Source organism: Penicillium manginii, assembly GCF_028828005.1.
Source record: "Penicillium manginii strain IBT 31320 chromosome Unknown utg000005l:1.0-5665137.0:1.0-5668048.0, whole genome shotgun sequence".
Taxonomy (NCBI): domain Eukaryota; kingdom Fungi; phylum Ascomycota; class Eurotiomycetes; order Eurotiales; family Aspergillaceae; genus Penicillium; species Penicillium manginii.
Genome location: NW_026643106.1, coordinates 2,146,409 through 2,168,041, shown reverse-complemented (window position 1 = coordinate 2,168,041; position 21,633 = coordinate 2,146,409). Strand labels below are relative to the sequence as shown.

Below are 21,633 nucleotides of genomic sequence, written 5' to 3'. Positions count from 1 at the left end.
AGGACCTCGGAGCTAGTAGATCATGGCCCACACTTCTCTGTAAGATGTTCTGGGTCCTGTGTGCTCTTAGTCCTAGTACTGTAAAGTAAATAATAGTGCGGGCAAATGGAGTGTGATTCAGATCATTTTGTATACACAAACGACAGACTACTAGTATCAAGTAACGATTGCCCAAAACCCACACCCGTTGGCGTTCCTATTCCTCTTCGGTTTCTCACTGGCACGAACACTCTTAAAGAATGTTACAGCCCCCAGCAGTCTGCGCACCTTTCGTTGTGGTCGCCATCCCGGCCATCCGCGCCAGATCTTCAAACGTTTCTGCGAGGAGCTCGCCCGTCACAGCTGAACACTCTGCATATCTATCGCAGCGGAGCTCCTGGGCAATTCGATATGCCTTCGCGAGACCGTTAGTTGAGGCGCCACCTTATACATCTCTGGCTTTTTATCCGAACATACCTCTTGTGGGTAGATGATACCCTCCCCTTTCGGTCCGCAGGTCTCGTTTCAATCCCAGCAACATCACGGGAATGCGCTCACCATGACCATGTTGAAAATGTCGCGTTATCTCATTTCGCCACTACCATTCAATTCTCTTAGCACTTGAGGTGATATCGTGATTCTCGAAGAAAAACAAATTTCTTACCTCTTTAAGTCCATCTAGTGTATTGCGGTTGGAGACATCAAATGCTATAACAACCACGTCTGGCTGAAGGGATGTCCAGTGCTGGTTAGGACTCGCAGTGTCATAGAGCTCTAAAACAAATTTCTTCTTTGCAAAGCGAATATCATAGATAAAGGGCTGGTCACTATCGCGTAAAGTCTCCGGGAGACTATATGTTGCGGCTCCGGTTTGTGATGGCGTAGGCCGCCTGCCACTCTTGAGACGTCTTTTCGACCATCATTCCTAGAGTCAGCATGAATATCCTCCTTGGGCAGCGCTTGTGTATATAATGGCAATAGTTTCCTTATGGGAGCATAGGCACAGTAGTTTGGAGTCATGACTCACGATAAGAAGGTTGATTTTCCACATTCGACGTCACCCACGAGTAGCAAAGTCACCCTCTCATCAGTCTCTATGTCGGACATTCTATCACTTCGGGTTTTATATGCTCTTTATATTCAGGCGGAGGGTTACCTAGGTAGCATTCCAAGGATTCGAGGAAGAAAATGAAGTCTTGGTGAGGAGGTAATGAGGTCTGACACTGTATAGGTAATTGTTGAACTTAAAGCTCTGAAGTCCACAGATCCCGAAAGATTGGCGCGGATCTACACCGATATATAAACCTGCCCGCAGTCCTCAGTACGATTGACCACAACTTGAAGTTCAAATTGATCATCTACTCGTAGCGATAACACCAATACTACAGGTTATACCGGTCAAACCGTTTTGAACAAATAACATTCCTTAATCTGCTACTTAAAGTGAATATATCAGCTTGAAAACAGCACAATACATGCTCGCCGCAAAACCGACGGCCGCTGAGAGGAGCGTTTACAGTACAATACAGTACAATATTACAAATACCAGATCCTCCGCGGACATTAAATTTCTCCAGTTGCGGCCCAGTAAAACTCCACACCAAGCGAGACAATTCCTCTCCAGATCACCAGAGGTGGTATGTGGAGAATATCAGTCAGATTGTCTTCGCAGAGAACCTTCATTCAACACGCTGTAAACTCACAAGCGCGCTCACTGAGCCAGAACCGTTCGCTCACGCCGCAAAATATGGCGGACGCCAATGCCGAGGGGCAGCCCGACTACACTACCTGGTCCAATTCGAACTTGATCAGTCGAATCACAGAGCTTGAGCGACAACTACATTCACAGAATACGCAGTATACTATTCCGCCGACGCCTGAATTGTCGCGCGCGCCCGTCGCAGAAGGCATCTACGAGTCTGCCATTCCGGCCCCTCCATCCTCCGCCCAACCGAACAAGAAGAGAGCCCATTCCCCCGATGACATTGTCAATAAACCTGCGCCACCGTCCCAAACAGTCAAAGAGTCCCGCGGCTTTGATCCGTCCAAGTACAATACCCGATTTATTGCGCTTAAGTTCGCATACCTTGGACAACAGTACAATGGCCTCGAACACACGAATGGGAATGTTACGCCACTTCCTACGATTGAAGAAATATTGTGGAAAGCTATGCGACGGACACGTTTGATTCTTCCCGAGACGAGCACTTCCGACGAGCCGAACGATATCCAGCCGCGGGAGCTACGCCCATACTGTATTCATTGGGATGGATGTGACTACTCGAAGGCGGGCAGGACTGATCGCGGAGTCAGTGCGTTTGGACAAGTTATTGGAGTGCGAGTCCGCAGTGCTCGACCCAAGCTTGCGCCCAGGACTACAGATCAGGAGACGGAGAACGATAGCATGCAGGTGGAGCACTCCACGGACCAGGATTGGGATGATATCGCCGACGAACTTGAATATGTATCGATTTTGAACAGAGTTCTACCAGGTGATATCCGAGTTCTTGCTTGGTGTCCCAACCCCCCCCACCGGAATTCGATGCTCGCTTTTCCTGCCGTGAACGCAGATACCGGTACTTCTTCACCCAGCCGGCTTTTTCCCCTACCCGGGGGCTTTTGGGTTTGAAAATCGAGCTCAAAGTGGCCAGGGACCCCGCGAAAAGTTGCGCGAGGGTTGGTTGGATATCGAAGCCATGCGTGAAGCAGCCAAATGCTTCGAGGGGACGCACGATTTCCGCAACTTTTGCAAGCTGGACACGAGCAAGCAAATCAAAAATTTTGAACGAATGATCTTTCGCTCCGACATTGAACGTGTCGACCCCAAGACCAATCCTTTGGGATATGTGACCCGGCCTGGATTTCAGTCGCAAGAAGACTCTACACAAGATGTAGACATGGTTTCTTCAGAACTGTCTGCGGAGGCACCTCCCCATGTGTATTCATTCACTCTGTACGGCTCTGCTTTCCTTTGGCACCAAGTTCGCCATATGGTCGCCATATTGTTCCTGGTCGGACAGGGACTTGAACCCCCATCAATCGTCGCAGATCTGCTGGACGTAAAAAAAAACCCCACGGAAACCTTCATATGAGATGGCATCCGATGCCCCGCTGGTGCTGTGGGACTGCATCTTCCCCGATGAAAGTTCCGGCAGCCGAGATGACGCCCTGAACTGGCTGTACGCTGGTGACCCACGACAGAACAAGAACCGCAGCCCCAAGAGCGATAGCAAGTTCGGTATGAAGGGAGTAGTCGATGGACTATGGGCCGTCTGGAGACAACGCAAGATGGATGAGATTTTGGCAGGTGCCCTTCTGGATTTGACTGTTAGTCAAGGTGACCAGAGTTTGATAGAGCACATTGACATCAAGCATGGGACTGGGAAGAAGCAAAACCGAGGCGCTAAGATCTGGCAGGGGGCTGATGACACTCGCACGGGTGGGAAATATGTTCCTGTCATGAAGAAAAACAAGAACGAGCCCGTGGAGGTTCAGAATGCCAAGTGGCTGGCATCAAAGGAGCGGAAAATGGCGGCCAAGGAAGCGGCGGAACAGAGCGCGTCCCTGTAGCATATTGGCACATACCCTTCATTGAATAGACCCTTGCTAGCAACCAAAATGCATAGTTCGCATCATCTGCGAGACTAATCTCTCAGGTGCTGGCAAACCTTAACGTGATCTGAATCTAGGATGCATTCTTTCATGATTTCGCATCGTAAAGACAACGCCGAGAACCCCTCCATACTTCTTCTAAAATTTCTCGTTTCGGTAGTAATTGCTAAAACCCCGTATCGTTAGCCTGAGTACAACACAATGAGAACAGAGTATGGGTCCTACCGGAAAGACCACCAGAACATCTGGCTCGCCTTCTACAATCACTGCCAGATAGAAGCGGACCTCGAACCCCTTGAAAGCCTCATGAATGACAATGTCCTGAATCTGTGTTGTTGAAATGAATCTTGTCGCAGCCGAAGAAAGGTAGGTCGAGGAGGATGTTGAGGTCTGAATGCCAAAGCCTCGGATAACGAGAAGTGATTCCTCTAGATGGTTACATTAGTTGATGCATCGGTAGGAGCCTCCTGATTAATATTTCATGACATACCGGTGTATCCTCTCTTGAATACCCCATAGATCACTAATACACTGACCACCGCCATGGCCCAGGAATTGTATTTGTCCACCAAGCTGCACAAATGAGCTCCGAACGGACTGGACCAGATGGCCTGCCATTGGGCCAGGTTTTCACCCTGGAATAAAACCAAATGTCGAAGCCGTGCTGTGAGGCCGACGATAACACAGCAAAACAGGACTGCGCGCAGGAGAATCTGGATTCCAAAGAGGATCTTTGCGGGGGAGCTGGAGCGCGGTGACGCGTTGGAGACGGTGAAGCTGACGGTCGTCGGCGACGGCCGCTGGACTCTTAAGCGACCGGGCATTGTAGTGGTGGGGAATCACGGTGATATGCGTATACACTGACAGTTGATCGCAGTTCAAACAAGATCGAAGTGCTGCCACGTCCTGCGCGAAGCTCCAGTCGGAGACAGATATAGGCTAGCCTAATTTGGCATGAAGCCTGAGGCTGGATACTTCCGCGGCCCTTGGTTCTCACGTGAGCTAGTTTGCCACTTGCAAAGGAGTAAGCTAGCTTCCCACCAAATCAATGTTTCTTTAGGGCCCACTTCTTATTCTGCAATTTTATTCGTTAGCCGCTGTGGTTCATCACTGTATAGGCCCCGACCCCCATCACGTGCCTCCACTGTGCCCATCTTCGTTGGCATCGTTGCTGGGACAGTCGGGCATCAACCTCACACTACTCCACCCCCAGACTTGGATGATGGGAGATCGATCACGCAGTAGGTCCCCCTAAACGGCGAGACGATGCCGACCAAGGTCGACCGAAAAAGACCGGAGGATTTCGCTGGAAGGAGAAGCGGCGCGACGACGATGACCGCGGCGACGAGCGCAAACTAGATCGAGGCTACAGGGACCGAAATGATCGCCCTCGTTCACCGCGCAGAGAACGCGACAGCGATAAGAACAGAGACGGCGACCGTGACCGACGGCGTGATGACCGAGACACACCCCGGGAAGACGGCGAGAAGAAGGAAAAGAAGGAAAAGAAGAAGAAGGACAAGAAGCCGGTTGTCCCCCAATCTGGCGAGCCCATGATTGTGGTTCATGTGAATGATCGTCTGGGTACCAAAGCTGCAATCCCTTGTTTGGCTTCAGATCCAATCAGTAAGTCCGGCTTGTTGTTTCTTTCCCGCTCATTGTTTCGGGAAACTGGCGACGGTCAGGAATATACCAAGATGACCCGCTGACGCTTGTTTAGAACTATTCAAAGCTTATGTAGCTGCACGTATCGGTCGTGAGCCTCATGAAATTCTTCTCAAACGCCAGGGCGAGCGTCCCTTCAAGGACCAATTGACGTTGGAGGATTACGGAGTGAGCAACGGAGTACAACTTGACTTGTGAGCCTTAAAGCTACCCCAGACCCTATTTTCCACGACTGGCAGCAATACTAACAATGGTTTAGGGAGGTCGGTACCGGAGAATGATGGAAGTCTATACGCAGGCCGGAAAACAGTGGTGGAACAATTCAATGTTTTCGAAAAATGCCAAAGGAACCAAAAACAAGTTATTACATATCATGGATCAGGAGTATGGGAGCGGTTGATTCTTTTTTTTTCTTACACTTTTCTCTTGAATTCTTCTATTTTCAACCCTCCTGTTGGAACCTGCTCTGCTCTTGTTCCCATATCTGTATCTACCGAGAAATGGAATTGCTTGTGTTCTGTCTCAGGCAGTACATTCCGGGGATCTTCGTGCATTGCATCAACCGTTTCTGCGGGGCGGTTGGCTTTACCATCTACGCTAGACTGAAAACGGCATTTTGACACCTGAGGCTAGAAATCCGGCAGCCAACCCGAGTCCAAATCTTGTTCCACTCTCCAAAGAGGCTTTTTTTTCGAATCGCGGGACTCACACGAGCTTCATCATCTTTTCCTTTTCAGACTCTGATCTTCTCGACTTCCTCAAGTCTACCCACCCCGCAATGCGGTAATTGCTTCACTCTCCACTCCTACTCCTCACAGACTCCTCTTTGTTCCTTCACCCCTCCGACATCGCTCCCCAGATTTTCCGTCCCGCTAAATTTCTCCAATCCTCCTCCACCTTCCTCTCGAAACGTTGACCGACTCCTCCCCCACTAAACCGCCAATATTCCTGCCGACACTCCGTCAGGACCATCCAAAGCTATGGTTCGCAATCTTGTTGTCATCGGGGGCACTTCCCACCCGCAGCTGACCGAATCTATCTGCGGTGTGCTGGGAATCCCACCCGCGGAGGTTCTGCTCTCTAAGTTCGCCGTGGGCGAGACCCGGGTTGAGATCCAAGAGTCTGTCCGTGAGAAAGACGTCTACATCATCCAATCCGGAGGTGGCAAGGTTAATGATCACTTGTTGGAGCTCCTCATTACCATCTCCGCCTGCAAGACCGCCTCTGCTCGTCGAGTCACCGCTGTCCTTCCTCTTTTCCCTTATTCTCGCCAAAGTGATATCCCATACGACAAGGCCGGAGCTCCTCTTGTCAAGTCATCTGTGGTGAATCGGCCCAACAATGGTTACACTTTTGAAAGTACCCCTCCCACCCCGGGTCCGGGTAAGCCCGAGGGACTCGGATTGATGAACGGTATCGACAATCTCCAGAAAAGCCTGGCAAAGGCCCAGATTGATGAGAGCAATGGTAGCCCTGTAAAACGGCGCACCGGCAACGCACTACCACGCAGTGAGACTACCGACTCGCTTAAGTCCACTACAACGGCGGAGGATACCGCGAGCACTGTATCCAGCGCCAATGCTTCCAAGATCAATGCATTCCAGCCCCGTCCCGGCTATAAGCAGTGGGTTGCGCAGGCAGGCACTCTGGTCGCCGACCTGCTCACCTGTGCGGGCGCCGATCACATCATCACCATGGATCTGCACGACCCTCAGTACCAGGGTTTCTTTGACATCCCTGTCGACAACCTCTACGGCCGTCCTCTTCTGAAGAGCTATATCCAACGCACTATTCCCAACTACAAGCAGTCTGTTATTGTCAGCCCCGATGCTGGCGGTGCCAAGCGTGCAACTGCAATTGCTGATCAGATGGGCATCGAATTCGCCCTCATCCACAAGGTACGTTTCCATATGTATTTCTTTCTTTTCGTCCGAAAACTTTCTATATAATGACTGGCCTGGCTGACCATTGATCTTTTCTTCACAGGAGCGTCGCCCCACCAAGATCACAGACCGCCAGAATGCCACTATGATGCTGGTCGGTGATGTCAAGGATCGCATTGCTATTCTGATTGATGATCTGGCGGACACCTCTAACACCATCACTCGCGCTGCCAAGCTTCTGAAGAAGGAGGGTGCCTCCAAGGTTTATGCCCTGGTGACCCACGGTATCCTGAGCGGCGACGCCATCGATCGTATCAACGCCAGCGCGCTGGACAAGGTTGTCGTGACCAACAGCGTGGACCAGGGCGACCACCTGCGCCGATGCCCGAAGCTTGAGGTCCTAGAGGTTGGCCACGTTTTTGGCGAGGTGAGTCACATGAGTTAAATTGCGTTTTCCCGGCGCCACATTTGCTGACCGCTTAAACTAGGCTATCCGTCGTGTTCACCACGGTGAGAGTATCAGTGTTCTGTTCCAATATGATTAATTTCCCCCCCCAACCGTGATGGGAGAAAAATATCTCATACAAGATGAACGAAAAATATGACGCTGTGGGATTTGCTTTTCCAAAGCTATCATTTCCAATGAATTTCCGAAGACTTCTGTTTTTTTTTTCCCTTGGGCGTTGCCGATATGAAGTCGTTGTTCTCATACCTTTACCTCCTGAATCCCTCCAATATAGAATCATGGTCAGAGTAGAACTGTTGGCCTTGAGAACCCATGTATGTATTTTTCGGCGATTCCATGCTGCTTTGAGACTTTGCCTGTTTCTGGATGTCATTTTCTTTCACCTGAGCTGCTGCTACTGCCGACCACCTGCACATATCGGCCTGAATCAAAACGAAAACTGAAACTGCCTACTCTTGACTTGTGCTGTTGCTTCATCCCGCATGATTCTCGGGAATTGAACGTATACCTAGTCCGAGCCATGCAAAACTAGCAATTAATTAGACGTGAGATGCGGGCCGGAACCAGGGTGTCCAGCAATTAAGAAACCTTGGAAGACATATCCGCCATGTACTAGTACGCTCGGATCCATTGACTGGTGACCTGAGTCTGCTACTATCCATGACTGGAAAGCAAGAGAAAAATCCATCTTTTTGATGTGATTTGTTCTTCTATATCACAAAAATAATACAGGAAATTTCCCAACGCCTTTGAAATTAAGAAGCCAAAAATAGCCGAAAGCAAGTGTGGCCATTGTTCTGGCCGAGGGAGGTGATGCGCTCACTTAAATACTCGGAAAGAAAACGAACTGGGTACTCGATACAACGAAATCAGCTGTTCGCCAAGGCGAATTTGCACAGCCAGAGTGGTAAATACAAAGAATAAGAAGAGATGCGAGGTCATGATGCTTAAAAGACGGAAATGAAGTTTCCAATTCTCTCCTTCTGGTTCTGAGCAATACACTCCGAGATCCAAGTCACGTTCCGGATTTCCTATTCGCTGTCAGTATCAGATACTACGGATCAGTACTCGAAAGGGGGCTGGTCTTACCTGCTCCTTCAGCTTCATCCACCCGTATACCACCGCCGGGGTGAATTGACGGGTGAAAACTAACTTCGACATGTCCATCTCCTTTTGATAAAAGAGATCTTCCAGACTCTTCCCATCGGCAGGGCCACCGCCCATACCTCCCATCCCGCTACCACCCTGGCTGAGGCCTACAGCGTCGAAGAACGCCTTGTAATCTGCGACGGCGCTGACTGCCAGAGCGACACCCTCAACATCCTCAGCACGGGAAAGCATCAGACTTCCCTCCGGATAAAGTTTGCCAAATTCGGGGTATAGCTTCCTTCGCTCTTGCTTGGATAGCTCAGTGCCGAAAGAGTTCAGGGTAATATTAATGGACCGCCGGTCGGCCTCAAACTGCAGAATCTCGGACATGACATCCTGCGTCGGACTACCGGCAAAGTCTGGGTGGGTGTTGACAAAGTTGAAGAAGTCCTCCAGGTAATTCTTGTACAGAGTGTTACGAACAATCTCAATATTGAGCTCGTCCAAGTCCTGGTGGCTCAAGCTGCCCTTGAAGTATGGGGCAAGCGGGGTCTCGATCAGCACCGAGTTGTATAGTTCCTCAATGTTGGTTGCGACACATAGCACGGGCAGTGTTTCAAACCAGCCGAGTGGGTGGCATCGCTCCAGGAGTTCTCGGGTGTCTCGTTCGTGCAGGGTTCCGGTGATCAGCAGGGCGATGTTATCGATCATATAACCATATGTCAGGTATTCCAGGAATTTGGCAGTTGAACCAGTCGACTGCGCGATAAGGTAGCGGAACTCAGAGACCAGCTTGTCGGTCATCTTGCCAGCAAGCGCTGAGGTGGAGGGGTTCGGGGGGAGAGTGGCAAGGAAGTCGCCGTAGGAAGGGCCCAGCTGGAGTTTCACATCTGCGGAAAAGGAACATTAGAATCTGATGGGTTGTTTCCAAGTACAAGAACAGGCCTACCGTCAATGGATTCGCATTGTGTCAAGTTGGAGTAGTTCTGGCCGGTCAGAAGGCTGTTCCGATACCCTCGAACAATACCCTCGACGTATCTAGGACCGTTAGCATGAGAAAATAATCCACAACAGAGACACATTCACTCACCCGCCATTCACATTGAAGAAAAGGCCTTCCATGGTGTGCGGAATGGAAAGATGGTTTTGGGGGGAGGAACCAGCTGTAGCTCCCTCGGTCGCTGTATGGCGGAGGCCCTGACTAAGCCACAGCCACAGTGGCTTTCCGGGTCGCTTTTTCACTTTTCACTTTTTCTGCGCCAAAATTTCTAGATTCCTCCTCAACGGTTAAAGCGTCCACGGTCCACACCTTCTTTCCGTCTTTCTTTAGCCTTTCGACCTGGGCTTTTTAATACACTAGCAGAATTTATTTTCGAGCTCCAACGCCGTGGTAGCCCACCATGTCGCTGTTCATCTTGACCGAAACCAGCGCGGGTTACGCCCTGCTGAAGGCCAAGGACAAGAAGCTGTTCAAGCACGGTCTGCCTGAGGATGCCAACACCGCTGAGGGTGTCTCCAACCTGTACGTCGCATTTTTTTCTGCAATGGACGAAATCTTGGTGGGGAGGGGAAGATTTGCGGACCATGCGCAAAATTTTTGTCACGAGCGACAGCGACGCTAACTTTGCCTACAGGTTCAAGCTGAAGGGTTTCCAGAAGTTCGACAGCGCCGCTACAGCTGTGGAGGAGGCTGCCGCCATCATCGAGGGCAAGGTTACCCCTCGTCTTGCCTCTCCTTGACAATGTCAAGGATGAGAAGAAGGTTTCGCTGGCTGTTGCTGACCCCAAGCTCGGTATGTCCTCATCAATTTCATTCCAATCGACGTTTAACTAACAGCAGAATTTTACAGGTAACGCCATTGGCAAGCTTCCCGGTCTCTCCATTGAGTGTGTCGCCGACTCTACTACCCACGATGCCTTCCGTGCCATTCGTGAGAACCTGACCTCCCTCATCCCCGGCCTGGCGCCCAGTGATATGTCTGCTATGGCTCTTGGTCTCTCCCACTCTCTTGCCCGCCACAAGCTCAAGTTCTCTCCCGATAAGATTGATACCATGATCGTCCAGGCCATTGGTCTGCTGGATGATCTTGACAAGGAGCTCAACACCTATGCCATGCGTGTCAAGGAATGGTACGGCTGGCACTTCCCCGAGCTGGCTAAGATCCTGAACGACAACATTGCCTACTCTAGACTTGTCCTGAAGATGGGCATGCGCTCTAACTGGGAGACTGTGGATCTCTCTGAGATCCTCCCCGAGGAGATTGAGACTGCTGTCAAGCTCGCCGCTGACCGCTCCATGGGTACTGAGATTAGCGAGGAGGACCTGGAAAACATCCAGTCTCTCGCCACCCAGGTCGTTGAGTTCTACGAGTACCGCTCGCGTCTTGCCAGCTACCTGACCTCCCGCATGAACGCCATTGCTCCTAACCTGACTGCCCTTGTCGGTGACCTTGTCGGTGCCCGCCTCATTGCTCACGCTGGTAGCTTGACCAGCCTCTCCAAGAGCCCCGCCTCTACCATCCAGATTCTCGGTGCCGAGAAGGCTCTTTTCCGTGCTCTGAAGACTAAGCACGATACTCCCAAGTACGGTCTGATCTACCACGCTTCTCTGATCGGCCAGGCTACTGGCCGCAACAAGGGCAAGATGGCTCGTATCCTTGCCGCCAAGGCCTCGCTGGGTATCCGTGTGGATTCCCTTGCTGAGTGGGGTGAGGATGTCACCGAGGAGGACAAGGCCGCTCTTGGTACCGAGGCTCGCTTCAACCTCGAGCGCAAGCTGGCAGCTATGGAGGGCAAGCCCCTCAAGCCCCGCGGTGTCACCATTGCCCCCCAGTGGTACTCCTGCGGCTCAGAAGTTCGACCTGAACGAGGCCCGCAAGTACAACCCCGATGCCGACGCTCTGGCCGAGGAGAAGCCTACTCCCGCCAAGAAGGACAAGAAGTCCAAGAAGGAGAAGAAGCTGGTTGAGGAGGTCGACTCTGACGAGGAGATGGCCGATGGCGATTCTGATGACTCGGACTCCTCATCTGAGGATGAGTCTGAGCTGGAGAAGATGGCCAAGAAGGCCGGTCTCAGTGTCGCGCGCTATCAGCGCAAGCTTGAGCGTGGCGAGATTTCCTTTGATGCCTCCGGAAACCCATCATCGGTCAGCAAGAAGGACATGAAGAAGGCCAAGAAGGACTCTAAGAAGGCCGACAAGGAGGACGGCAAGAAGCGCAAGCGCTCCGACGAGGGTGATGACGAAAAGAAGAAGAAGAAGAAGAACAAGGGCGAGTAAAGGTTTGCTTTAAAAGTTTCGTACTATGTGATGGCTTCGCGAATCTGTATGATATCACTTTCTTTTTGTTTCGCGGCCTGCTCGCATTTGGGGGCATTTCAACGTTTTATTTTCTGGCGCAGACGGTGCTCGATGGTACAAGGCAGTTCAGTTTAGCTGAATAATCTGTTTATATTTCAATTATATCCCATGTAGTGCTAGTATAGTAAGTTCCGCCAATCGTCTAGGTCGATTTGCACCTTGCACCTGTAGCCTTCCTCAAGGTTGCTTCGCTGCAGATCTCCGCCAGTGAAAATAGGACCAGGCGAGTGACCGCCTCCCAGACCGCCATATTGACCTGGCAGAGCGAGTAATTTTCCCTCCGCAGCTCATCTCCGCTACTTGATAGTCGTCTACAAAGAGCACAATGAAGGTAAGTTGGCTTAACTGAGGTATTGAAACCTTATACTGATCTAAATACATAGATTCTCGACCCTCAAGCTGCTGTTCTGACCAATGTGGAGGTGCTGGCCTATCTATCGGCCAACCCACCCCGCCGCCCTCCAAACCCACCTCCAAATTCGCGACGAAACTGGGTTCCAAGCCCTGATCTACGAGACCATAACACTGTGGTGAAAGAGGTAAGCCACCATGGTATTTGATTATCGAGCTACAAGAATGCGTATACCTTCAATTCCCGATCGTGCCTTACGAAATGCACCAAACAATACCTCTATGCACCATACCACTCTCGATGAATGCTTCTTATATCGCCTGAACTGAACTAACAAAAGATCCTCAGATCCACAATTATATCGCCCGAATTTCTCCCCATGTCCTTCGATACCCTCCTTTCACAAACCGACCCTCGTCCTCGCAATCACAGTCTCAAGCAGCCATGACAGGGACTTTGAGAACGAACGGTACCACAGACTCTGAACACGCTGTGATCGCACCGCCTCCTTCTTCAGAACCTACGCCCATGGATAATGCTATCCGTGAACTTATTATTAAACTGCGGCCTTACAAACTCACCAAGGCGGAGCTTGTCATGATTTTAAATTTGGGGCTTGGTGTCACCAGCGGGGACTCCGGAGCTGCAGCGGAAGATGGAATGGTTAATGGTGATGGTGCTATGGATGTCGATGAAGAACACCTGCACGGTGATGGCGAGGAACAGGAAGAAGGCGAGGGCGAGGAGGAGGATGGAAGCGCTATGGCGCTTTTCGATACCGTGATTGAAGAGCGGGAGGGTCGAATGTCGGATGAGGATGTCTTGGCTATCCTCGGGATTGTGAGAGAGACACTGAAAGACAATTAAGGCAACAAAAGATCATGGAAAGGTGCTTTGGCTTGGTAGGTTGTATTTCTGTTTTCTTATTTTGATATCCCGAGGCTAGTTTCCTCAATTTTTACTGCATATTCATGTATACATTGTGTAAAATTGTGTAGGACTTGTAGATATTAGCTAGAGCGTAGACATGAGTCGTTTCGTGTGCATATAGTACTAGCCATTAAAACTTCATGAAGCTGTTTTTGGTAATACTTGATCGTTCAACTGTCAGTGGGCAGCAATTAATCTTGGAATCTCTGTCCCAAGTATCATAGCTGCTTGTACCTAGGTATTTTGGCAGTGTCTATATACTGACAGACTCCAGGAATCTTCTAAGGTTTGCCATCGACGGCTATTCAGGTAGCTTAAACCCCTCCCCTGCTCGATTGACATACCTAGGTAGATCTACAGGTGGAGTAATAGTCAGAACGGCCGTTTTTAGCGCATCAGACTCATAATCCAAGTCAGCCCATCGCTGTGATTTACATCATGCTTACAAGCAAACTATAGTCCCGAAAGGCTGTCCTATATTAGAGATCATCGGGTGGGATGTATCACTCATTTGACATTACCATGCTACCATCCTATATGTTTCAATTCATCTTCAATACTAGCATCATCACCCTCCGACTCGGAGGTCAATAATAACATTCACCACCTGCCCGTGGACATTGTAACCTTGGAAATATGTATGATGATAAAATTCTACCTACTAGGTAGTATATAGTAGCATAGACGTATCTTTTAGCCCTAAGTTAGAGCTGTTCGTGAGGCTCGGCATCAATGGGGATTATGTGCCAAAAGTCATGGGACATCAGTTTATGAAACCATTCACGCCTTAGTGCGTTATGCTACCGCCGCTGGCTATTGTATGCGTCGATACCCCGAAATTAAAGCGATGACCTAAAATTCGTCCGTCTTGGCAGGAAAAAAGAGCCTGCATCTTTTTGCAAATCGGCAGGTAAAACAATTAGCTTCATACTGGCTTTATCAGAAAAAGATCTATGGGTGAGAGTTTCATTCTGAGGTCCTCGCTCAAGTTTGAATAAAATCTTAATAGTACTATAATATACATATAGGCGTAACATTATATCAGTACCGTTTCTATCACGCTTGTATCACAACAAGCCCTACAACCGTATAGAAATGGCCCCGAACATCTTTCACACGGAAGTACACCTAGCCGCTGCTCTATATGGATCCAGTTGAATATTGAAGTAGAGCTTGTCGAAAGGAATGAGCTATTCAGGGCTCAACAAGTTGTTCTGGCGTCCCCTACGCGAGATAACAGGATCGCTAAATAAAACGAAGAGAGCTACATCTGCGATACAGAGACCTTGGGCAATACTAGCGGTGTTACACAGGTAGGCGTGGCCTGAGACTGTCCGTATGTTACACCTAGTACTAGGAGAGAGCATAGCTCGCATGAGCTACGCCGATTACCGGTAGATGTGGCGGAAGGGATATATGGCCTCGGTGTTTGAGAGAATTTTCAACCAAAACCCGAATTTAACCATGCCTGGTAATTCCCTTCTGCGATAATATCATGGGAATTCAGCATGGGGTGGCATAAGTGTAGCTACATGCTAGAGTAGCCACTAGTACTAGTACTCTGACACTATAACTATAGATCCCAGCATTGCAATACTGTGTGACAGTGCTATTCGATGATTGATCCATCCTCACCAAAAAGCGCGGCCTAGATTGAAAAGACTGTGGCTGAAAGTAGAAGGGTCGGTGCAAATCGTAACTGATCCAAGCTTTTTCGGACCGTTGCTATTGGAAGATGCCAAGCGGGAATATCCAGAGCCATCCAACCGTCAGTCGGTGAACAAGCACGGAGATACAAAGAGCGATGAGCAATATTTTCTCCAAAACAGAACGAATCATGTCAGTATGGTGCCGACAGGGGCGGAAATAATGAAGCAGATAACGACCGTCGACTTTTTGGGGCAATGAGAAATATAAAAGGGTCGTTTGCCCCATCTTATTTTCATGCAATTCATAAATAAATAAGGAGAGGGACGGGTTGTTTTGAATCGACAGTATAGTAGCGACTTGAAGCTATCGTTCTCGATCCTTCAACTTGGAATCATCGGGTGTTCTTTGCATCATTGTCATTCTGCTACAACTGCACATTTAGCCACTCCAGTGTCCTCGGTCGGGAGATCCCACTTGATATTGGAAACCGATAATGGACTGGCTGGATAGTTGCGTAAGTAAGTTTCCAACATCCCTATCCGAAGGAATACTTTACCCATCTCAGTACTAATAAATGCGATCTAGTCGCGACGAAGATGACAGAGGGAAAATGTCAACATATCGGCAAAGTGAGAGCCACTGCCCTCGTTTCAACAACGAAAGAATTCGATATGAAATCATCGTCGAAAAAAATTCAAGGAAACACCAGCGAAAAACCCACATTCCTGTCCTCCTCCACACCTCGATCACACGCATGACCCGATCGTGACAACGCACATCACGACAATTGACTACTCGCATTCGCTCGGGATTTCCTGAGCAGGGTACGGTGAGTACGATCTCATTTCGCTTGAGGGTGGATTGTCATAATTATTGGGGGTGACTGGTAAAGAAAAATGCCTCAGGTACCAGATGGATGTTGAAAATGGCGCATACCAGTGGGGAACAAAACCACCACGACCCAGTTGGAGATCCGACGACACAGCTCACTTTGAGAGTAATTTAATAACTATGATTGGTGTGATTTGGAGCTTAATTTTCCTTAATTTTGCTTCATTTGGTGGGAATTTTTTTAAGACATCGGAAACCAGGGGTGGTTCCGAAGCGGTTCGTTTGCGTTCCTGAAAGTGCATATACATTGACAAGGGCGGGAGAGAATTTTCTTACCCCCGAACATCAGACATACAGGGCTGGAGTCCTAGTTTTGCGATAGAAGAATGACATAGCGCATGAATTTGGCTTGTGAAACAAGCCCTGGCCTCTCTAGGCTACGACGCTTGCCGAGAAAATCGGCTGCAGTGCAACGCCACCTAGTTTGGAAAGCAACAGCACAGCCACCTCCATTTACAGTTTACTCAATTTTGCTGGATGAAAGAGCCTGGGGCTTTCATCTTGGACTTCAGCTAGAGTGATATCATGGTCTCCGTGCTCCAGCCCCATCGACAAATCGAAGCAAAACATAATAAAACGGCTGGGCGACGGACGTGCGGCCGGTATCAAATGACGAGCTAGCTCTAGCTTAGGGCTCCTCGGTACAGCAAGGGTGCACCGAGCCGTATGAGGGATATTTGACAGGTCTATCACCAATCTGGCAGCCCGAGGGAGTATCAGAGGGGCCTTCATCCCGTGGGAGCAATGTGTTGGGGGGGATATTTTCCGGGTCGTTTCATTTTCCTAGTCGGTAGTCGGACCTGGACTGGCAAAGTTCCAGCCGAGAGGTGAGAAAAAAATGCCTCATAGTTGCTATGTTGTAGAAGGACAGTAATCACAAATTTTCGTCCCATTCCTGATCGCACATTTCATTTTCCGGGGGGAAAACAGACTGGGTTCTAGGTAGAAATGATTTTTTTTATCCTCTATAGAACGAGCCACACCTTACACTTTTTTCGTGAAACTGAACGTTGCTCCGTGCTTTTTGGAGGGACCCACGTTCTGCGGGTAAAGTACGACCAAATGGTTTAGCCACAATTTTTTGGCCAAAGCTCCCATGGTACTAAGTAATGACAAAAGGACGGAAAAGTAGAAAAAAAAAAAAACAGAAAAAAAAAGGCCGCTAATACAAGACGGAACCCTCCGAATGCATGAGCTTGGTCCCACCTAGGCGATCTTGTGGCTGTGGGCACGAACGAGAGTGATGGGATCCCTTCCCTTTTGCCCTACAAACAATACAGATCTGTGTTATGCTATGTCATAGCTCCCACCAGCTCCCACCACCCCCTCAGTCCTACCTCGACTACCAAAAAAGAAAAAAAGAAAAAAAAAATTAACTGTTTCCCACATCCAGAAACAGTAAACCTAGCAAAATCATTGGACTGGGTGGACCTGAGTGATCAATGAGTGTAGCTAAGGTATAAAAGCTCGGTGACCCTTCCCACCCTCAAAACTTCATTTCATTTCATTGAGGGATGCTTATCGACGGTCAAAAGTGGGCTTGTGAAGCTTGCATACGGGGACACCGTGTGACCAGCTGCAAACATCATGGTATGTGAAATATTACCTTTCATATCCCTATTTTCCCATTTCCCTTCCCCCACCTGGTCTATAAACTCACTACTAGAAGTGGCCGCAAGCCCCGAGCCACCCTCATACTAGTAGATGGTGTGCTAATCTAAAAACCCCCCCTTAGATCGACCGTTGATTCGCATCAAACGCAAGGGACGACCATTCGCCACTTGCACCGTCTGTCATTCAACACCGTGCACAGCACCAAGCGAGCACGCCCGCGCAAAGCGCGAAGCAGAGCTCAAAACTCCCTCAAAAGTAACGCAAACACAACATATCCAGCTCCCAACCCATGAAAAAAGGGAGCTGGGAAGTCATGAGAATAACACACATCTTGACGCCCTCAGCCTGGGCAATTCTGGGCAAGCAACGAGGACCATCGAGATGCGCGATCGGCAAGGTGCTGATTGCTTCTTTTTTTGTGATCTATAGAAAGCAGCGCACGGCAGACTCTATCCCCGCCACCACAACCCTCACGGTTTCCTCCCTATCGCGCCTCGACCAAATGGCAAAGACGCCCAAGGCGCATCCTCGCGGAATAGCGCCGGTCCGCAGTCCTCGCAGTCGTCGGCGCGCATCTCTCGCTCCGGCTCGACGAGTGCCTCGGCCTCCGAGTCACATACCCCCGTTTATCCCGAGTCATCTTCGCGTCGTGGTTCAGCCTTGACGGCAGACTGGTCGGGATCAGAGGGGTCGGGGCCCGAATCAGGCCATCTGACGAAATCCACTACATACCTGGCGCGGAATTTGTCCACGCCCCAGGATAACACTATACCGTCGTATGCTCGATCAGGGGCAGAGGATTTTGCTCTGGACCCGCTGTTAATTGAGCATACCTTTGACCCCATGTATAGCCTGCTTCCCTCGACGATATCGGGGGGCTCAAATGGCCCAAACTGTGCCGATGATAAGTCCTCTGGAGGGCAGCAATCCCTTCGAGACCCCCTTGGATCCTTCGCTGACATTGAATGATTCCTTGGGGTATTTGGAAAATATGGACATTGATGTGACTGAAGGATTGTCAGATGAAGTCTTTCATATCGAGGACTGGTCGCGATATATGTGGTCGCCTGAGACCGGCTTTGAACATCTAGATACAGGATTCCCCCCTGTTACACTTCCACCTGTGACGCAATAACAATGACTGATGATTAAGATAAAACCCCCGATCATTATAGACACCACTCACTTACCTAGATCTCCGGGACTGTTGACTTCAAGTTGTGCATTTGTAAAAATAGCCCTGGAGGACGGCACGCAAGCCCTGGAGCACAAAGAAGGACTTTGAGGTTTTAGAGAAAACCTTGGAAACCTTGGAACAATGCACAACGAATTGAATTGCTTCGGCATATTTTAAATTCGCATATGTATCCATGATGCAAGACCAAACGCTCCGCTCCTTACTGATGCAGATCATACTGGAGGGCAGAAAAAGCAGCGCCAAACAAACGTTGAGAGGGGAAAAAAAGCAAAATAAGATGGGCCACATTCACCAACCCACCACAACCACCTCCTGTACTGTGCAATGAGTATACAATTGCGAGCCTACACCTCCTGGATGTAGTTCGCTGGAACGCTCTTCGTGACTCCACCGCGCTCGACATCCGCCCACCCATCTCCGCCGTTCCGAGTAACCAGGACAAAGCGATCGCCCTCAGCCATGGTCCACTCCATGTCACTCCGCGCTTCGTAGTCGTACAGTGCCTCCACGTACTGCAGCTTCTTGGCGCCTCTGCGGGGCGCAACCGCGGGCCCGACGCGTTTATTAGCGATACTACCCGCTAAGGAAGCGGACGAATTGGAGTAGGTCGATCCGGGTCTTTCGGGAAGTCCTGGGCTAGCCGATGGCACTGGGGATGGGGTTGGGGCAGCTTCGACGTAGGCAGATGGGACTAGTCCCTCTTGAGAACCAGCTCGGACGCGTAGCCATCCCGATCCATCTGAGCATATGGTCAGATTATGAAAAGCGGCAGAAACAAATATTAATCGAAGCCAGGGGTTTACTTACCATCAGGTTCGACGATTGTCACATCATCCCCGTCTTGGACAGTTACTTCGTCATCACCAGTGGCCTGGTAGGCGTAGAGCATCTTGCCCTTTGGGTCGCCTGACTTGGAAGGACTGGGGGCGCTGGCAGGTGGCGCAGTTGTATAAGCCGACGGAGGAGGAGCTAACACTCGATGCCTCTTCGCTGTGGCTGGTTTGGTCTCAGCAACTGGCTCAGGGGCTGCCTCCGTAGGATTCTCGGGGGTAGGCTGAGTCGCGACATTGGAGACCGATACTGATCGCGCTGTACTGGCGGCATATCCTGAACTCAATGAGGTCATAGTGTTTTGTCGGGTTAATGACGGAGCAGCTGCAGAAGTTGCAGATGATTCCAAGTCAATCGTTGGAACAGCGCCGGCTTGTTCCTGGCGTTCAGTCTTGAGTTTCTTCTTATCCTCCTTAGTCTGTTCGCCAGGACACTCTGCTGGCACCTTCATTTGACACTTGCTGTGACAAGTGTAACCACAATCCCGGCAGTCAAATCCCTTCGCAGACAGGCCCCAGATGCGCTCTCCACAAAGATCACAGTTGGTAGGAATCTTGAAAGTTTGGGACCTAAAGTTGTGATTCTTGGCTCCCATCGACAAGTCGCCAGCCACAGATATGATAGTGGATGTTTCCACCTCAGCGGTCAGCCATTTACGCTCCACCTCATGCAAAGTTTCTTGCAGATAGAAAATAGATCGAACAATATCAACCTCATTGCGATTGTCTTTACCCTGTTGAATGTTTTCTCGGACTCTTTGGCCGGTCTCAACTTCACGTTTCTTTTTATCCGCCTCGACCCGCAGCTCACGGACCGATGATTTACTCTTACCAAGTACATTTCGTAGAAACACCTTGGCGGACTCATCGATGATGATTGTGGCATCGTCGTGCCATACAGGGCTGGGCTCGAAAGCCGTATCACCGGGTTCTTGGCTTTGACTCACGTTGTGCTGGAGGAACATCATGGAGTCTAGGCGAGGATCGTTGCGGGGGATCTCATTGAGAAGATTCGTAGTGTGGTTCACACTATTTGTAAGATATGACTTTTCCAATTGCCCGGCAAGAGTCCATAGTGCGTTCAACCGCTTGACTCGAGTTTCATTGAGGTCTTGCAAGCCCTGGTTATGACTATGGTGAGTATAGGCCTCTCTCATGGCTATCATGGGCAGGGTTTGGCTTACATTCAACACTTCGGGAACATATTCATGGAAGAATCGCTCCTTCAACTTATTTGTGACGTTGATGCTAATTAGATACAGATTCTGGTATTTGTCAGTATTCAGTGTGGACCGCCATGGAGGAAATATGAACATACCTTGTAATTGTTCATTTCCAATATTTGTTGTTGGTATGCGGTCTGCGCCTTGGCTTTGCCGTGGTCAAAGGCCGATTCCATTTTCTTACGTCGGGATTCGACCTCTTGACAAGATCCGTCGTATTTGCCCTTTGCTTTCTTGAGCTCCCCATATGATGCGTCCCGCTCCTTCTCAAGCTTCCCGTGGTAATCGACATGGCATTTGCGGATCTCTTCGTACTGAGTTGCCGCATGTTTGAGGGGTTCCGCCACCTGCGCAACCAAGTCGGTTGCGAACTTGTCTCGCTCGGTCGCATGAGCTTCCACCGCATTCAATTGATGTGTCCATGTCGTCAGGGAGGCGCTCTCGAGCGAGCCCGGGGTCAAGGTAGGAGTGTCGCCGACGCTCAGCGGACTGATCTTCTTCGATTTGCGGTCGTAATATTTCTTGCACAGAGCGCTAAGCTTGGCGGAGTATTCCTTCTCGATAGCACTGCGCTCGCGATAGAATTGTTGAATTTCTTCCAACCATGATATGCCGTTGGATACCTGTGTGACATGATCGCATTAGCTCCGCACACGCGCGATGACATGACCCTCTCTCCCTTTGCGGGGAACCGGGTATGGATGGCCTACCCAAGCGTTGACAGGTTTAAAGTTATCCTATATAATTCCAGAATGATTAGTCCAGGCCTACAGACTGTCCACGGGGACCCTGCAAGACTCACCTTTAGCTCTGTCCCAAATTGGGGAGCCACGTCTGTTGCCGCCATGGCCGATATAATAGTGTTGAGGCCAAATCACGCATGTGCTGAGAG

At 49.9% G+C, this 21,633-nt stretch overlaps 11 protein-coding genes across 11 annotated transcripts; 7 read left to right on the top strand and 4 right to left on the bottom strand.

The window, feature by feature from the left end:
- Positions 1 to 232: 232 nt before the first annotated feature.
- N7533_007196 (uncharacterized protein) lies at positions 233 to 1,086 on the bottom strand (the record flags this gene model as incomplete). Its single annotated transcript, XM_057103846.1, has 3 exons — positions 233 to 394; positions 644 to 887; positions 1,007 to 1,086. 3 exons carry the CDS (start codon positions 1,084 to 1,086, stop codon positions 233 to 235), a joined length of 486 nt encoding a protein of 161 aa, XP_056958803.1.
- A 640-nt stretch (positions 1,087 to 1,726) lies between these two features.
- N7533_007195 (pseudouridine synthase DEG1) lies at positions 1,727 to 3,549 on the top strand (the record flags this gene model as incomplete). Its single annotated transcript, XM_057103845.1, has 3 exons — positions 1,727 to 2,482; positions 2,550 to 3,038; positions 3,073 to 3,549. 3 exons carry the CDS (start codon positions 1,727 to 1,729, stop codon positions 3,547 to 3,549), a joined length of 1,722 nt encoding a protein of 573 aa, XP_056958802.1.
- A 130-nt stretch (positions 3,550 to 3,679) lies between these two features.
- N7533_007194 (PIG-H family GPI synthesis protein) lies at positions 3,680 to 4,415 on the bottom strand (the record flags this gene model as incomplete). The annotated part of the gene is made up of 3 exons (XM_057103844.1): positions 3,680 to 3,757; positions 3,817 to 4,019; positions 4,082 to 4,415. The coding sequence occupies 3 exons, from the start codon at positions 4,413 to 4,415 to the stop codon at positions 3,680 to 3,682; spliced, it is 615 nt and encodes a 204-aa protein (XP_056958801.1).
- A 130-nt stretch (positions 4,416 to 4,545) lies between these two features.
- N7533_007193 (ubiquitin-like protein HUB1) lies at positions 4,546 to 5,537 on the top strand (the record flags this gene model as incomplete). The annotated part of the gene is made up of 4 exons (XM_057103843.1): positions 4,546 to 4,588; positions 4,834 to 5,217; positions 5,312 to 5,450; positions 5,516 to 5,537. 4 exons carry the CDS (start codon positions 4,546 to 4,548, stop codon positions 5,535 to 5,537), a joined length of 588 nt encoding a protein of 195 aa, XP_056958800.1.
- Positions 5,538 to 6,236: 699 nt separating this feature from the next.
- Positions 6,237 to 7,684, top strand: N7533_007192 (ribose phosphate diphosphokinase subunit PRS5; the record flags this gene model as incomplete). Its single annotated transcript, XM_057103842.1, has 3 exons — positions 6,237 to 7,154; positions 7,243 to 7,566; positions 7,628 to 7,684. 3 exons carry the CDS (start codon positions 6,237 to 6,239, stop codon positions 7,682 to 7,684), a joined length of 1,299 nt encoding a protein of 432 aa, XP_056958799.1.
- An 868-nt stretch (positions 7,685 to 8,552) lies between these two features.
- On the bottom strand, positions 8,553 to 9,816 carry N7533_007191 (H(+)-transporting V0 sector ATPase subunit d; the record flags this gene model as incomplete). Its single annotated transcript, XM_057103841.1, has 4 exons — positions 8,553 to 8,636; positions 8,695 to 9,584; positions 9,644 to 9,732; positions 9,785 to 9,816. The coding sequence occupies 4 exons, from the start codon at positions 9,814 to 9,816 to the stop codon at positions 8,553 to 8,555; spliced, it is 1,095 nt and encodes a 364-aa protein (XP_056958798.1).
- A 278-nt stretch (positions 9,817 to 10,094) lies between these two features.
- Positions 10,095 to 11,972, top strand: nop58 (RNA-processing protein NOP58; the record flags this gene model as incomplete). Its single annotated transcript, XM_057103840.1, has 5 exons — positions 10,095 to 10,216; positions 10,329 to 10,407; positions 10,445 to 10,487; positions 10,545 to 11,509; positions 11,547 to 11,972. The coding sequence occupies 5 exons, from the start codon at positions 10,095 to 10,097 to the stop codon at positions 11,970 to 11,972; spliced, it is 1,635 nt and encodes a 544-aa protein (XP_056958797.1).
- Positions 11,973 to 12,378: 406 nt separating this feature from the next.
- Positions 12,379 to 13,272, top strand: N7533_007189 (uncharacterized protein; the record flags this gene model as incomplete). The annotated part of the gene is made up of 3 exons (XM_057103839.1): positions 12,379 to 12,384; positions 12,437 to 12,592; positions 12,754 to 13,272. The coding sequence occupies 3 exons, from the start codon at positions 12,379 to 12,381 to the stop codon at positions 13,270 to 13,272; spliced, it is 681 nt and encodes a 226-aa protein (XP_056958796.1).
- A 2,206-nt stretch (positions 13,273 to 15,478) lies between these two features.
- On the top strand, positions 15,479 to 15,743 carry N7533_007188 (uncharacterized protein; the record flags this gene model as incomplete). The annotated part of the gene is made up of 2 exons (XM_057103838.1): positions 15,479 to 15,503; positions 15,571 to 15,743. The coding sequence occupies 2 exons, from the start codon at positions 15,479 to 15,481 to the stop codon at positions 15,741 to 15,743; spliced, it is 198 nt and encodes a 65-aa protein (XP_056958795.1).
- Positions 15,744 to 17,390: 1,647 nt separating this feature from the next.
- On the top strand, positions 17,391 to 18,625 carry N7533_007187 (uncharacterized protein; the record flags this gene model as incomplete). The annotated part of the gene is made up of 4 exons (XM_057103837.1): positions 17,391 to 17,466; positions 17,612 to 17,745; positions 17,920 to 18,335; positions 18,400 to 18,625. 4 exons carry the CDS (start codon positions 17,391 to 17,393, stop codon positions 18,623 to 18,625), a joined length of 852 nt encoding a protein of 283 aa, XP_056958794.1.
- Positions 18,626 to 19,032: 407 nt separating this feature from the next.
- N7533_007186 (putative actin polymerization protein Bzz1) lies at positions 19,033 to 21,588 on the bottom strand (the record flags this gene model as incomplete). The annotated part of the gene is made up of 5 exons (XM_057103836.1): positions 19,033 to 19,427; positions 19,496 to 20,783; positions 20,837 to 21,364; positions 21,452 to 21,478; positions 21,544 to 21,588. The coding sequence occupies 5 exons, from the start codon at positions 21,586 to 21,588 to the stop codon at positions 19,033 to 19,035; spliced, it is 2,283 nt and encodes a 760-aa protein (XP_056958793.1).
- Positions 21,589 to 21,633: the final 45 nt, after the last annotated feature.